We start from the raw sequence: 17,004 nt of genomic DNA, 5'->3' as shown, positions 1-17,004 counted from the left end.
ACAAAACATAACAGCATGGTGACTTTGGCCAGCTCCTCAGTGGTCCTTCCTGAAGGGAGATGACAGCAGTGCCTACCCAGGTGCACACTCATAAACACTCTGACACCCACACAGGCATCCATGTGACTATACATGCATACACACATCCACACATCCACCATGCACATGTGTGTTGTGCATACATATATACCCATATGCAGACTGATACCAGTACCTATGGGTACATATTGTATATACAGGGTTAGATTCATTTTTCTTGTGTCTGCTCCATCCCGTACCATTCCCTGACATTCACCACTTAATGAAAGCCTTGAATTCACATGTATTCACACATGTATGACACCCACGTGTACTCCTGGTGCCATATGAAAACATGTCAGAGTGATTTAAAGGAGCCCTGGAAATCCAAAGCCATTCTGGGGATTCCACCTCCTGGGGACAAGGACGGCTGGTGGGTAGATGACATACAGGCACTTGAAGCTCCCTTATCCCCGTGCTACTCATGGAGTTGGGGCCAGGGAAAGCCATACCACCTTGACTCACCCGACCATCAGGTGTGCGTGGGCCTGAGTATGGCTGGGCCTCCCCCATCAGCACAGGCCACACATCAAAGAATTCCTGGACAAAAGAGAAGGGAGAGGTCAGCCTGTGAACTGGGCCAGGATGGGCAGGAAGCCCCTGACAGCTGAGGCCTCACCTTTTCCTTGGTCATGTCCAGGAGGCCCACTGAGTACCGGTCACAGTTCAAATAGGCTCGCACAGTATAGAAAGCCTTGTGGAACTGCCTCTCGATGTCTGTCAGCTCCTCAAACACCTTGTTGGCTGACCAGAGGAGCACCTGGAAGGGTGGCACACATGTTGGCCTGTGGTTCCACTTGTCTGCACTCAGCAGCACTGGTGTACACACGTCCAACCACAATGCCTGCAGGACACCCAACTTGCCCTGGGAGGATATTGACTGTTGGTAAGTCAGGGTTTCATGTGAGTACCTACTACCTTCATCTTGACCCAGAGAAACCCTGGAAAGCTTCCAGACTTCCCTGACATTCACCACTTAATGAAAGCCTTGAATTCAGTAAATATACAAATGACTGGAAATTGGAACAGTGTGAGATGAAAAGGCAAAGACCTGAGCATCCGTTCCTCCCTTCTGCTCCATAGTCAACCCGGACATTAGAGTCTGTGTTGTGAACAGCAGTCGCTTTTGTGTGCCAGCAAGGTGAATTGAAGGTGACTGTTTGGTAACGCCTCCGGAAGGTCCTGGGTCAGACCAAATCCAGGGCTCTCCTCTCACGAGCCTGTGCCATGGCTCTCAAACATAATAGTCCCTGGGGGCTGGGGGGATCATCCCACCAGCCTAGTGAGTCCTCTGACCCACAGCAAGCCTTGTCTAGAGCAGAGTCCCTTCTCCATAGTGCTTCCTTGGTGATTCTTTCTTGCCATCTTCTCTTGGCCCTGTAGACCCCATTTCTCAGTACCCTGTGGTCCCCCATCTTCCTTGGGTGCCCCAACCTCTGTTGCTATAGAAGCACCCCACCAAGCATGATCTCTTGGAGAGAAAGAGATTGGAAGGTCATGCTTACATAACCATGCAAAGTGCATGTGTGGGTAACTGTGAGTGGTTGTTAGTATGTGTGTAAGTACATGGCTATGCAATGTGAGAAGGGGAACCTATAGGAAAGCATGCGAATGTGGGCATGTGTGGGAATCACCCATGCTTCTGCCCACAGTTACTCCCCAAGCTTCATTTCCTACAAAGCCAAAGCCCGAGGTGCCAGCTGTATAGGTAAAGTTCAGGCCACACGTCTGATTTTGGAGTCATCTGAGCATTGGTCCCCAAAACTATTCCACCAGGAAGAGGGACAGAGTGATGAGATCACACCACAGGGTCTAAGGCCAGCCTCCCCATCATGTCCTATCTAGAGCTGTCTTGTCACTTGTGTCCCTCCAGCAATAAGGCTCCTCCTTTGTGGACACCATCACTTCCCTAGCTGGTGAAGCAGGGTCTGGTGAAGCCCTGAGCAAATGCAGGCTCAGGAGGAAGCGGCATGTCTAAGGTGGTCTGACTGGAGGAGACAGCCCCACCCCTGCTCTTTTCTCCTTGTTTTCATGTTTGACTTTCCAATGGCCTTGGTACACATGGTAACGAGAGAGCAGGCAGGCATCTGGGGCTTTGCCCAAGCGCTTGACTTTGCTGACATAGTCACTGTAGGTCAGGATCAGGACCCCAAGGTTCCTGTGTGCAGTCAGCAACTTGCTGACAGCCTGTTGGCCTCTGACCCCAGTGCTCAGGAGCTTCGTCTCAGCCCCTGCACAGTGCTGGTGTTCTGTGCAGCATCCTGTGGGGTGCTGCACCAGCCTTCCCAGCTCCCACCCTGTTGCCTGCTACCCTGGCTGGTGGGCATTAATGCTGGGGAACTCTGCTCTGCTCTGTGCCCAAGGGACCCTGACCTTGGCCTCAGTCCCTCTTCCTTCTCTTCTGAGTAACCTTCACACCAAGAACATCCATTCCAGGGACCTTGGTTCTCCCCACGAGAGGAGTGGCAAGGCCAGTACCAGAGCCTGCCTTCCTCAGAAGAGCAGTGTTCAGGGCAAAGCCACATGATCTACCTTCAAAGGTGCCAGAGTCAGTCTTGTGTGAAATCTATTGATTTTAAAATGTCTGAAACCTTTCTTGTTTTCTTCTGTAGTCCAGGCTGACCTGGATCTCACTCTGTAGTCCCAGGCTGGCCTTGAACTCATGGCAATCCTCCTATTTCTGCCTCCCAAGTCCTGAGATTAAAGACATGAGCCACCACACCTCTTCTGTAGTTTTTTTTTTAATATTTGTACATATTTGCGCTACCATGCCAGGCAAATTTACCAAAGAAAGGAAAAAGAAAAGCCACAGAGCACACACACACACACACACACACACACACACACACACACACACACACAAAGAACAAAGGTAAAGCCAAGCATGAAATCTCAGTACTTGGAAGGTAGAGGAAGCAGGATCAGGAGTTCAAGGCCAGCATTGGCTACTTAGTGAATCTGAGACCAGCATAGGCTACATGAGACCTTATCTCAAAAACCTAAAACAGGGCTGTAGAGATGGTTTAGTGGTTAAGGTGTTTGTCTGCAAAAACAAAGGATGGATTTCCCCAGGACACACATAAGCCAGATGCACAAGGTGGTGCATGTGTCTGGTTTATTTGCAGTGGCTGAAGGCCCTGGCATGCCCATTCTCTCTCAAATAAATAAAAAAATAAAAGTTAAAAAACTAAAACAGGATGGAGAGATATCTCAGTGGTTAAGGCACTTGCCTGTGAAGCCCAAGGACCCAGGTTTGACTCCCCAAAACCCATGTAAGCCAGATAGGTGACTCATGTGCACAAGGTGATGCATGCATCTGGTGTTAGTTTGCAGTGGCTAAGGCTCTGCCATGCTGATTTTCTCTCCCTCTTGCTCTTGTGCTCTTTCTCTATCTCTCATAAAAAATAAAAATAAAAATAAAAAACTACCCAGACATGGTGGTGTACACCTTTAATCCCAGCACTTGGGAGGCAGAGGTAGGAGGATTACCGTGAGTTTAAGGCCACACTGAGACTACATAGTGAATTCCAGGTCAGCTGAGCTAGAGTGAGAACCTACCTCGAAAAACTAAAAAGAAAAAAAAAAGTATATATAGTAATAATAAATAAAAATAAAATAAAATAACAGGGCTGGAGAGATGGTTTAGCAGTTAAGGTGCTTGCTTGTGAAGCCTAAGGATCCAGGTTTGATTTCCCAGTACACACGTAGGCCAGATACACAAGGTGACACATGTGTCTGGAGTTCATTTGCAGTGGCTGAAGGCCTTAGTGTGCCCATTCTCTCTCTCTCTGCCTCTTTTTTCCTCTCTCTCTCTCTGTCAAATAAATAAATAAATAAATAAAACTAAAACAACAATTAAACACACCAAAGGTTTTTTTGTTTTTCTTTTCCCTGAGGTAGAGTTTCCCTCTAGCCCAGGCTAACCTGGAATTCACTATGTAGTCTCAGGCTGGCCTTGAATTCACAGCAACCCTCCTACCTCCCAAGTACTAGGATTAAGGGCATGTACCACCATGCTCAGTCACACTGAAATTTTATTACCAAAGGAAATAAAAACTTAAATTCACCACTTCCCCATTATCTCATTCTTCAATTCACCCTGCTCTCTACTTTTGGGGTGCTTGGGGGAAGGACTTGAATACTTCATTCCACCCCCCCCCATTTTATGTCTGAGGACATCATGGTGGGGGCTCCAGACTGACCCCTTTGGCCGCTCAGTCTCTCCTCTCTGCTTCCTGACTTCTGAGTATTTCCCTTGCTCACTATCTGGAAGTGAGAGCCTGAAGGAGAAGGCCCTGGCCTTTCCCCTTCTCTGAGCAGGCTAGTCCAGTGTCCTGGCCACACAGACAACAGAACTGCACCCCTGGGTCCTCATCCAGCCCTGGTTGTCTTGGGTGGCAAGAATTGCTCCACTAAAGCTGACTGAGCAGCAGAGTGTTAAGTCAGAGAGAACTTCAGCTTTGGAGCAAAACTTAACAGTTTTCTTTTTTTTCAAGGTAGGGTTTCACTTTAGCTCAGGCTGACCTGGAATTCACTGTGTAGCCTCAGGGTGGACTTCAACTCACAACAATCCTCCTACCTCTACCTCCCAAGTGCTGGGATTAAAGGCGTGTGCCACCATGCCAGGCAAATTTACCAACTTTCTTGTCTCCTGTTGTATCTGATGAGGGGCCAAGTTGCTTTTCAGAAAGACTCTTAACTGCCCTCACCCCAAGTTTCCAGGGTTTGAGTGACATAGGGAAGGGGGCAGGCATGAGAATATTTTAGTACTTGATGACCAGTCCTTCTGCGACATGGAGACAAGAAAGAGAAGGTGTTGTGGGGTAGGCAATGGGATTTCTTTTTAGACAGAGTTGTGAGGGCCAGGGATGTGGCTCCATGACAGCGCACTTACATAAGGTCCTAGGTTCCATCCCTAGCACCACAAAACAAAGGAACACACACTAGAAAGAACTGTAAGATGGCTTCTTGGCCTTTTGGCTAAGATCAAATGTGAAAAGATGTAAGGCAGGGTGGCCAGTATTTCTAGCAAGTCAGGCTTTTACACAGTCTGTCCTGAGGCTCAGAGCAGCTTCTTCAGAACCTGGCAAGCATCGAGGCAAAAACGCGGTGGTGAGGACTCCCACTGAAGCACCTCAAGCATCCTGCAGCCCGAGGAGCCAGAGAGACAAGCGTCCAGGGGCCTGCATTGCCTGAGTGTCAAAATTCATTGTCTTCCTGGTTCAGTGGAGGACACACAGCCCCACCCGTCACACTATCTGATGTGGAGCTTTTGGGGCCAGTGCTACTGATACAGGGACCCAGGTGCAGAGGGCTAGGGATGGGGTTGCAGAGGAATATCAGGACCACCCATAACAAGACCTGAATTTTCACTCCTATTTTTTTTTTTTTTTTTTGGTTAAGAGCTAAAATTTCGAAGTGTGGCCTTCTGCTCAAGAAATTGGGGGTGAACTGACAGGGCACTGAGACATGTGGGTGCCTTCCTAAAGGAGCAGCAAGGTGGCAGGAGGGAGGGAAGTGGGTGAGACATTCCAGGTAGACAACATGGACTGACATTCCCCCCAAAAGAAGCCACACAAGTATTAAACATTCTACAAGACTGATACCAAACATCGGATTGTGTTTCTGGGCATGGTGGTGCGCACCTTTAATTCCAGCACTAGGAGGAGGGTAGGAGGATCGCTGTGAGTTTGAGGTCATCTTGAGACTACAGAGTGAATTCTAGGTCAGCCTGGGCTAGAGTAAGACCCTACCCTGAGTAACCAAACACAAAACAAAACAGCCCCTCTCCCCCTAAACCCTCATCTGATTGTGGAACGCTAGAATGTTTTAGATTGGAAATCATATTATCTTGGGCTATGTTTTGTCCCCTGAGTAGCTATTTATTGCTCACTTCTGTGTTCGGCCTAACATTTTTGTGACTATCATGTAAAAGTCTTTTTGGAATGTATAAACACCTCCAGTGTTATGGGTTTGAGAGTGATGGAGCTTTCTTTTTTTTAAATTTATTGTTTTATAGTTTCTCTGTGAGTTTTAAAACATTTTTTTTAAATTTATTTGAGAGTGACAGACAGAGAGAGAAAGAGGCGAACTCACGATGCGTGTGCCCCCTTATGAATCTGGCTAACGTGGGTCCTGGGGAATTGAGCCCTGAACCAGGGTCCTTAGGCTTCACAGGCAAGTGCTTAACCACTAAGCAATCTCTCCAGCACTTAAAATTTATTTTTATTTATTTATTAGAGACAGGGAGAGAGAAAGAGAGAGCACAAATGCACCAGGGTCTCTAGCCACTGCAAATAAACTCCAGACACATGCACCACCATGTGCATCTGGCTTCTGTGGGTCCCGGAGAATCGTACCTGGGTCCTTAGGCTTCACAGGCAAATATGAACCACTAAGCCATCTCTAGTGCTGGAGCTTTCTCAAGCCAGTGGCTCTGATTTCCTTGTCTTGTGACTCACAAACAATTGACAAGTAGAGACTTAGCAGAAGGCCAAGTTGAGCAAGGTTAATTTTAGGAAAGAAAGTAAAGCAGACAGTTGAGGTGTCTGGAGTAGGTAATCTGTATGATGACTTGGATGGGAATTTAAAAAAACATAATAACACTGGGGATGTAAAGTAAGCATCAGGTTGGGATGAGCTTTACTGGCTAAGTTTCAACATATATAGAGGACCCTGAGTAGGTCAGGGCAAGGAGCACAGACTCAGAATGGGCCTGCAAGTGTGGGGTGGGGGAGGAAGGGAAGCCAGGAAAAATTCTTAGGTGGACAAACCAGGGCTGTGCCTGATCACCATCTTTTTTTTTTTTTTTCATTTGAAAATGTAAATTTATTGCTTTTCCTTCCAAAGCTTTGAATTTACAGAGTGTTTAGTTCATATTGAGATTGCACAGGTGAGGTGGAGGCCGCCTTGCAGGGGCCATGCACTGATTTAGTACCAGCGCCCCAGGCTCGGGACTGCCGCCTCCTGAAGGCTGCACCCCGCCACTGACAACGTGCTTGAGTTGTTAGTGAAGTCACTGGAACGATACAGAGGTTTGGTGGTGGTTTTGAGTGCGTGTGTGTTGGGGGGTGCTTTTTTGTCTTTCTGCTATAAAAATAAAAATTTCACTTCATTTCTGAAAAATAAACTGGTCAATAAATTCATTTTGTTCTGCTTCTACTTTACACAAAGCTTCATATTCAACCTGATACCTTTTACAGCTGCATTTTCTTTTCCGCTATCAGAGCTTGCAGTTGCTGCTATTGGGCTTCTCTCTGCTTCGCTATGGATTTGAGCAAGTTCTGGGCACCAATGGCCTTCATCTTCTCATTTTCTGCTTCTTTTGCTAGTTGGTCAACAAGCTCAATTAGACCACCAACTATTTTCTGAAACTGGCCAATTTTGTCCACAAAGTCCTTGCACTCTTCCTTGAGCTCTATGGTCTGCTGGGTAACCTCTGGGTCCAACACCCGCAGCTTGTTCAGCTCATCAAAGTGCAGCCCTGCTTCCCCCAGGATGTCCTTGGCCATAGCTGTTTCCCTTCCACGTTCCCTAGAGAAGTTCTGCTCTGAAGGGGTGACAGTGGCAGTCAGATGTGTCACAGGAGCAAGGGTCAGGAAAGAATAAAGTCCAGTTGCTTGTCATAGGCATCGTTCATTCAACATACATTCTTGCCAACACTGCTAGATGCTGAGGGCACAAAGCTGAGTGCAACATGGCGCCTGCCCTGGAGGGGCACATAGTATAGCTGCCGACCTGTCCTGGTGGCACCCCACGACCCAGGATGCTGTCAGCAGGAGCTTCCCTCTCCTCACGGTCCACCACCGGCTGCTGCCATGGCTACACGATCTGTCCTGATCACCATCTTGATGAATCAGGTTTAGGTTCAGACTGGAGTAGCCTTCTCGTCTCCCAAGGGCAGGTTGACATTGATGCACTTTTGGATCTGTATCCCCAACTACCTACCTACAGAAGGTTATTTTACTCCTACTCTCTATCCACCAACCCAAAAGCTAAGAAGCCCATGAGATAGCATGCAACAGAGATTTTCCTGCTTTGCTGCAACCTGCCAACCTGAAGTTCTGATGTTTCCACCAAGGTATTTAAAAAAATCCTTGATTTGTAACTTTGCTACTATAAAGACTTCTAGGGTTAGAGAGATTGTTCAATGGTTAAGAGCACTTGCTTGCAAAGCCTAATGGCTTGGGTTCAATTCCCCAGTACCTACCTAAAGCCAGATACACAAAGTGGGCCATGCATCCAGAATTCATTTGCAGGGGCAGGAGGCCTTGCTGTGCCCATACTCACTCTCTGTCTGCCTCTTTCTCCCAAGTAAATAATAATAAAAAGGCTTCATGAAACTGTTATCACATTGGAACACAGTATTTGGGGTAACCTAAATTTGTGTTCCTGGGCCATGGTCACTAATATTTACCTCAAAAATACTATCTTTTATTTCCTTTGAGATGAGTGTGGTGTTTTGTTTTTTGTTTTCTTTTTTTAGGTAGAGTATCACTCTAGTCCAGGTTGACCTGGAATTCACTATATAGTCTCAGGGTGGTCTTGAACTCATGGCGATCCTCCTACCTCTGCCTCCCATGTGCTGGGATTAAAGGCATGTGCCACCATGCCTAGCTGGTATGTGTGTTTTTTAAAAAATAATTTATAGTTTATAGTGTGTGGGGGGGAGGGAGGGAATTACCATGGGATTTTTTTTTATAATAATGGAAGATGCTAATAAAATTTAAAAAAAATAAAAAAATAAAAATACTCTCTCTCTCTCTCTCTCTCTCTCTCTCTATATATATATATATATATATATATATATATATATATATATATATATATATATATTTATTTGAGAGACAGAAAGAGGCAGAGAGAGAAAGTATGGTCATACCAGGGCCTCTAGCTACTGCAAACAAACTCCAGATGCATGTGCCACCGTGTGTACCTGGCTTTACATAGGTATTGGGGAATTGAACTTTTGTCTTTAGGCTTTTCAGGCAAGTGCCTTAACCACTAAGAAATCTCTCCAGCCTGAGAGTGGTGTTTTTATGTTGATAAGAATGAGCTTTCTCCCTCTGAGGTGTGGTTTCTTGGGATGCAGGGTCCTAGTGAGACCCATGAGAGGCTGGGGCTATGAGACGGAGTGGACAGACATGAATACCATTTTTAGCATCCCAGTTATTTCTGGCAATGAGAACAGAAGCTGGCTAGTTTCCTTGGCTAGAAAAACAGATAGGGAGGGGCCCTTTGGTAGGTGGCTATATTCTGGGATACCCCAAGATGGTGACTAAAGATGGCAGAGAAGGTAGGTCACTTCCTTCTTCTTTCTCTACAGCCCTCCTTCTTTAAGTCTTGTTGTAATAGACCACAGTGATGGCTTGGATGGTCCAAGGAGTTGCCTGGTTTGGCTGCCAGTTTTTGAAGGCTCCTATGAACATTGGAAGCCAAATAAGTCATGAAATTATCTTTAAGTATGATCTCCTTCCCCGGGACTCCCATGCTATTGCCATGTGTTTGAGTATGCTGTCCTTTAAACACTGTAGAAGCGTCCTCTCTCTGATGAACAGAGCCAACTGAGCATAGTTCAGTGGCTTACCCTGAGCCCACCTCAAGCCCTCTAAAATACAATATATGAACTGATGTTTTTTTCAATTCCAGTAAGATTGAGCAGTAGTCTAGGGTCCTGGATGCTACCCCAGTTCCTGGGAGAAAAGGAATGGAGCAGCAGACTGGGCCAAGGCCTTTCAGATAGCAGCCCTTAAGGAGAGAGGTGGGAAGACTGAACCCCAGGCAAAGGTCCTGCCTCAACCTGCAGATAATTGGACTATGGAGCCATCCTGGCCTCAGGCAGGGTCTCCTGGCTGGAAGGGAACAGCTCAGATGAACAACACTCACTGTCTACTATTTCTGGCCCAGACAACAAGCTCTTGCTGGGCCATGTCTGTCTGCCATGTTGCTTCCTTGCATGTCTTGGTGGGGAGTGCCTGCAGGCACAAGGACCTGGACTCTGCTGTGTCCTCCATGTTATCTTACAGGGCAGGACAAACATTCAGAAAACTGTTGAAAATGTGTGCAATTGTAAGGATGCAGAGTAAGCTCACAGGGACCCTCCTCCCATCCTCCCATCATCTGAGAGGCAGGTGGTCTGACCCACAGTGAGACCAACTCACCTGGTGCTCTGCCCATAGACGCTAGTGGATGGGAGTGGACTGTGCAGCCCATTGCTAGAGGCTGAACCAGAGTCTTGGGAGCTTGCACTTTTGTGGGGTTTGCTTTCAGGAACCCAGCAGGTCCTCAAGAGAAGCCTGAGAGAATGCATCCTGGTTCTGACAGACACAGGAGGAAAGGAGCCACCCTGAGCATGCCAAGTGTTCTTGTGGTGACCTTGCTATCGGCCTGAGGAAGGGGGTGGGCCAACTCCCAATCTCTAGCCTTCCTGCCTCATCCAAGAGGAAGAAAACAGGCCAAGAAGCACGTGGGAAGGCTACCATGTGGGGACATACCACGATGGATAAATTTAATCACAAGTCTGCTATATACATCCTCTCTGGAAGTTACCTTTAATAAGAGATCATAGCCAAGCAGCTTGCTTGGGGTACATAGCAAGGCATTAACTTAAAAAAAAGAACATCAGAAAATCAGTCTAATAAAGTAATTATTGTTACATTACATAGCCCAATTGTTATTATATTTACTTACCAAATAATTTTGCACCATGACTGAGATCATGCAAAACTGGCTCAGCATTTAAAAATCAATTAATGGTGCTGGAGAGCAGTTAAGCTGCTTGCCTATGAAGCCTAAGAACCCAGGTTTGCTTCTCTAGTACCCATGTAAGCACAAGGTGGCACATGCATCTGGAGCCCGTTCTCAGTGGCTGGAGGCCCTGGTGTTCCCATTCTTTCTATCTGCCTCTTTCTCTCCAATAAATAAATAAAAAATATTTTAAAAAATCAACTAATGGAAACTAAGCACAGTAGTATGTACCTGTATTCCCAGCTAATCAGGAGACTCTGGTGTGGGAGGATCACTTAACCCATCAGTTTGAGAGAAACTTGGGTAACATAGTGAAGTGAGACCACAGCTCAAACACAAACAAGCTGGGATGGGCATGATGGCACATGCCTTTAGTTTCAGCACTCAGGAGGAGAGGTAGGAGGATCATCATGAATTTGAGGCCACTCTGAGACTACATAGTGAATTCCAGGTCATCCTGAGATAGAATCAGACTCTACATTGAAACCCTCCCCCCAGGGGACCCTCCAAAACCAAGCCAAAGCTGGAGAGATTGCTCAGCTGTTAAGGCATTTGTTTGTAAAGCCTAATGACTCTGGTTTGATTCTCCAATACCCATGTAAAGCCAGATGCACAAGGTGACACATGAATTTGGAGTTCATTTTCAGTGGCTAGAAGCCCTGGTGTGCCCATTCTCTCTCTGCTTGCAAATAAATAAATAAAAATTAAAAAGCCCCCCAAACAAACAAGCCAAAAAAAAAAAAAAACCATCCAAGCAAACAAAAACCCAAACAAAACACAAAATTAATGAATGTAACCTACCACATCAATATGATAGAAGAAAAATCACATAATTTTATCCATTGAGACAGAAAAATCATTTGATAATATCCAGCACTCATTCAGAATATTTCTTTCTTAATTTTGGGTTTTCAAGATAGGATTTCACTGTAGCCCAGACTGACCTGAAATTCACCATGGAGTCTCAGGGTGGCCTTCAACTCACAGTGATCCTCCTACCTCTGCCTCCTGAGCGCTGGGATTAAAGGCAGGTACCACCACACCCGGCTTCAGAATAAATTCTTAGCAATTAGAAATAGAGGAAAATTCCTCCACTAGATAACATTTTTCTACCAAACCTCCATGGGTAGCCATAATTATTAATGACAAGAAGCTGGATGCTGTTTCCTAAGACTGGGAATAAGAAAGGGAGGGCCCCTGTCATCACTACTAATCAACATTTTTCTTGAAATCCTTGCTAGTGTGAGAAGTTCAGAAAAGAAAATAGAATGTGAGACTGGAGATCAGGGCATGGTGGTGCCCACCTTTAAGCCCAGCACTCTGGAGGCAGAGGTAGGAGGATCTATGTGAGTTCGAGTCCACCCTGAGATGATATAGTTAATTCCAGGTCAGCCTGGGCTAGAGTGAAACATTTGCCTCGAAAAACCATGCATCTGCAGTTTGTTTGCAAAGGCTGGAGGCTCTGGTGTGCCCATTCTCTCTCTCTTGCAAATAAATAAAACATTTAAAAAGAATATACAATGCATATAGATTGGGAAGCAAGACATAAAGCGATCTTTGCAGGTGACAATATTATCTACATGAAAAAGAAAACAGAATCAGTAACAAAAACCTTGAAAGAATAAATAATTTTAGTAAGTCACAAGGTTACTGTAATTCATTTGTTTTCCTTCATACTAGCAATGAAAAATTAGAATATCAAACTATCAGAACATAATACCACTTATACTATCACTTCCAAGTGAAATCTTCAGGTATGAATCTAATGAAATATAGATATATTATATGTAATATATGTAGAATCTACATGCAAAACTGATGAAAGGCATCAAAGATCAAAACTAATGGAGAGATATTCTATGTTCATGGATTAGAAGGGTTATTTTTGTTGTGATTGTTTTTGAGGTAGGGTCTCATTCTAGCTCAGGCTGACCTGGAACTCACTCTGTAGCTCCAGGATGGCCTTGGACTCCAGTTGATCCTCCTATCTTAGCGTTTTGAGTGCTGGGACTAAAGGCGTGAGCCACCATGCCTGGACTATAAGACTGAGTCTGGTTTTTGTTATATTTTTATTTTCAAGCACACACACATACTGAGAAAGAGAGAGAGAAAGAGAAAGAGAGAGAAACCATTGTAATCAAACTCCAGATGCATGCACCACTTTGTGCATCTGCCTTTACATAGGTACTGGGGAATGAAACCCAGGCTGTTAGGCTTTGCAAGCAAATGCTTCAACCACTGAGAAATCTTTCCAGCCTTTTTTCTTTTATTTATTTATTTATTTGAGAGTGACAGACAGAGAGACAAAGAGGCAGATAGAGAGAGAATGGGTGCGCCAGAGCCTCCAGCCACTGCAAACAAACTCCAGATGCGTGTGCCCCCTTGTGCATCTGGTTAACGTGGGTCCTGGGGAATTGAGCCTCGAACCGGGGTCCTTAGGCTTCACCGGCAAGCGCTTAACCATTAAGCCATCTCTCCAGCCCAGAAGTGACAGCTACCAACCATCCCTGGTGACTTTTTTTGTTTGTTTTTCAAGGCAGGGTCTCATTGTAGCTCAGGCTGACCTGGAATTCACTGTGTATTCTCAGGATGGCCTCAAACTCACAGCGATCCTCCTACTTTAGCCTCCCAAGTGCTGGAATTAAAGGCGTGCACCACCACGCCCGGCTCCCCTTTCTTTTTTAAAAGTATTATTTATTGCTGGGAATAGTGGTGCATGCCTTTAATCCCAGCATTTGGGAAGCAGAGGTAAGAGGATCGTTATGAGTTCGAGGCCACCCTAAGACTACATAGTGAATTCCAGGTCAGGCCTGGGCTAGAGTGAGACCCTACCTCGAAAAAACAAACAAAAGAAAAGTACTATTTATTGCTGGGTATAGTGGTGCACACATTTAATGTCAGCACCTGGGAGGTCAAGGTAAGAGGATTGCTGTACACTATTACTCTCCTAAAACATAAATGACCACCACATCCAGTGCCAGTGAGGACAGGCAGCGACAACAATGCTCACTTTTGGTGGGAGTGGAAACAGCATAGCCACTTTCTGACATTTTCTATCAAAGCCAAGTATAGTCACACCAGGTTCCTCAGCAATGGTGCACTTGGTATTTGCTCAACTGAGTTGCAAACTTACATGTGCACAAAATCCTTCATGTGGCCATTCATCTCATCTGTACTCACAATTGCCCAAGCTAGAAGTAAACCAAGGTGCACTTTGGCAGGTAACTGGATACACAACTGGGCAAATCCAGACAGTGAGATATCATCTAGCAATAAAAAAGACACAAGTAATCAAGCCACGGAACACACAGAGGCACCTCACAGGCTTGTGGCTACGTGGCAGAAGCCAATCTGAAAAGGCTGCATGACGCATGAGTACAGCTATGTGGCATTTTGGAAAGAACACAGCCACAGAGCCATGTTCAGGCCCTCCAGGGTTCCTGGAGGGGGCGGTTTTTTAAGGCATAAAGTTAATCTTTTAAAATTACATTTTATTTATTTGCAAGCAGAGAGGGGGGAGAGAGAGATTGAGAACGGGTGCGCTAGGGCATCTAGCCAGTGTAAACAAACTCTAGATGCATGTGACTCTTTGTACATTTGGCTTTAAGTGGGTACTGGGGAATTGAATTCAGGTTGTTAGGTTTTTCAGGCATGCACCTTAACCACTGTGCCCTCTGTCCAGCCCTGAAGTTAATCTTTTATGATACCTCAGGGGTGGAAATATGTCATTGTGTATTTGTCAAGACCTGTAGAAGTGTATAGTAGAAAGAGTGAAGCTTAACATGCACAAAAAAAATTTAGTAGATTGAAAGATTGGAGAAAGAATGTTGATCAAGAGAATCTAACTATGCTACTCAACACAGGATGATTGTAAGGCTGAGGGCAAAGCAACTGCATTGTCTCCGAGCTCTGCTTTTCTTCTTCTTTTTTAAAAACTTTTTTGTTTATTTTAATTAATTTATTTGACAGAGAAAGCTGGGGAGAGAGAGAATGGGCATGCCAGCGCCTCCAGGCTCTGCAAACGAACTCCAGACGCATGTGCCCCCTAGTGCATCTGGCTAACATGGGTTCTGGGGAATCGATCCTCGAACCGGGGTCCTTAGGCTTCACAGGCAAGCACTTAACCACTAAGTCATCTCTCCAGCCCTATGCTCTGCTTTTCTATGGACACACAGGTTAGCAGCTCTGATTCTAAATTCTCACAATTAGCAAGTGGGTGGCAGATGGTAAGAGTCAGGTGTCCCTCTGATGGGGTTAAAAGGAGGAAGTATTATCCACATGTCAATGGGTTAGGGCTTAGAGACATTTGAATTTGTGTCTAACAAACAGATACAGAGGGTTGTATGTAGTATACCGCTGTGTGTGCATACACAGGTTAACACACACACACGCACACACACACACACACACACACACACACACACACACACTTCTTCGAAAAAGAAAAAAAAAGGAAAGTGGTGTTTTTCGTTTTTTGGCGGTGAGGGGGGGGGCGCGGAGGGGGACCAGGTAGGATCTTGCTCTAGCCCAGGCTGACTTGGGACTCACTTTTTCCAGGTAGGGTGTAATAGAGGGACCAGGGCTTCTTGGAAACGTGATGGGTTCTAGGACTGAGGCAGGAAGCATAGTAAATGAGTCTGTAAATCTTACAGGGCCAAAATACAAAAAAGGAGCCAGTTTGGTGTTGGTGTTGTAAAAATCTGAGGAGTATCATGAATAAAATAATACTGAGTTGCAACCTAAAGAATAAGATAAATACCCATGAGTCCAGACATAAATAAATTATTGAGTAAGTTCATAAATGATGAGGAGACAAATCTTCTGTGCAAAAGAATTCCAATCAAGCCAGGCCACACTTTCTCCCTCTCAGGTCTGGAATGGCCTGGCTTCTTGTCTTCAGCACCTTTCTCTAGTCAGCCCACTCTGCAGGTCTTGCCACCCCCAGCCTTTCATTTGCCCCAACCAGTCCTGGCTACCCACTCCGCTGCTACGGCCCTTCCCAAGCCCCCTTCCCCACCCAGCTGCTGCTTCAGACCCTCCATCCCAGGCCCTGCCTCCCTGCCTTGATCTGCCTTCTCCTGGGTGTCATGCCTATGACCTCCCTGCAGGGCCCAAGCTGTGACTGCAAGGACTCTGGGCTTTGTCTCTCCCTGGGCTGTGGCCCCAGACCTCACATAGACCTTGGGATCCTTGTACCCATGGGAGGCAGGTTCTGGGCTTGGGTCTTTAGACAGGCGCCTGTTACCAGATATCTATGGGCTGTCAAGGAGCTCTGGGTGGTCCTTATTAACCCTGGTCTTGCCATCAGGAGGCCCAAGGCCCTCCTTTCAAGACAAAGAGAACTCTTGCTATTTTACAGGTTTATAGCAGGTTACAAAGCCTGACTATGTGGTAAGGGGCTGGGGGACTGTGGTAAGTGGCCTCACAGAACATGGAAGACAGCTATGTGTCTGTATGAATATGAACAACCTCAGAAGCCCAGTGTGAGGTGATAAAGAGGAACTAGAGAAAAGGGAAGCAAAAAGCATCTGCACCAGGTTGGTTAGCATCCACGAGCCTTCCCCTCTGCTCCCACCCCCATTGCCCACCTTCCTTGGTAACCCTGACCTGACTAGAGATAGAAGTACTCATGTACTGCCAACTATGATCAACATTGCTGTAAGCTGTTCTTTATGATAAAAAGTGAGAAAAACCATCAGGCATGGTACACATGGCTTTAATCCCAGTACTCAGAGGATTGCTCTGAGTTCGAAGCCAACCTGAGTAATTCTAGTAAATTCTAGGTCAGGCTGGGCTAGAGCGAGACTCTACCTCAAAAAGAACAAAACAGAGCTGGAGATATGGCTTAGTGGTTAAGGCATTTGCCTGCAAAGCCAAAGGATCTTGGTTTGATTTCCCAGGACCCATGAAAGCCAGATGCACAAGATGGCTCATGCATCTGAAGTTTGTTTGTAGTGGCTGGAGGCCTTGGCATGCCCATTCTCTCTCTTTGTGTCTGCCTCTTTACCTCTCTTGCTCTCTCAAATAAACAAACAAATAAATAAATAAATAAATAAATAAACTTAAACAAAAAGAACAAAGCAAACAAAAGAGAAGTGTGAAAAACCTTGAGCTGGGGCTCAGGTTCTTTGGGAGTTTACTCTGCCTTAGGTTTAGTCAGCTAAGAAAGCTGGTTTTTTA

General features: G+C 45.8%; 2 protein-coding genes across 2 annotated transcripts in view; both read right to left on the bottom strand.

The window, feature by feature from the left end:
* Pde6b (phosphodiesterase 6B) overlaps nt 1-17,004 on the bottom strand; it is a 56,010-nt gene that overhangs the window by 13,501 nt on the left and 25,505 nt on the right. Inside the window, exons 4-5 of the mRNA XM_004656059.2 lie at nt 698-838; nt 544-618 (exon numbers count right to left, since the gene is read on the bottom strand). Coding sequence (XP_004656116.1) covers nt 544-618; nt 698-838 — 216 coding nt within the window. The remainder of the gene's footprint in view (nt 1-543; nt 619-697; nt 839-17,004) is intronic.
* Nucleotides 7,320-7,727, bottom strand: LOC101614002 (intraflagellar transport protein 20 homolog). Its single transcript, XM_045161740.1, has one exon. The coding sequence runs from the start codon at nt 7,587-7,589 to the stop codon at nt 7,320-7,322; it is 270 nt and encodes an 89-aa protein (XP_045017675.1). The 5' UTR covers nt 7,590-7,727.

The sequence above is a fragment of the Jaculus jaculus genome, chromosome 11 (assembly GCF_020740685.1).
Source record: "Jaculus jaculus isolate mJacJac1 chromosome 11, mJacJac1.mat.Y.cur, whole genome shotgun sequence".
Classification (NCBI taxonomy): Eukaryota; Metazoa; Chordata; class Mammalia; order Rodentia; family Dipodidae; genus Jaculus; species Jaculus jaculus.
Note: the sequence above shows the minus strand (reverse complement) of the source record. Positions and strands in the feature narration are given on the sequence as shown.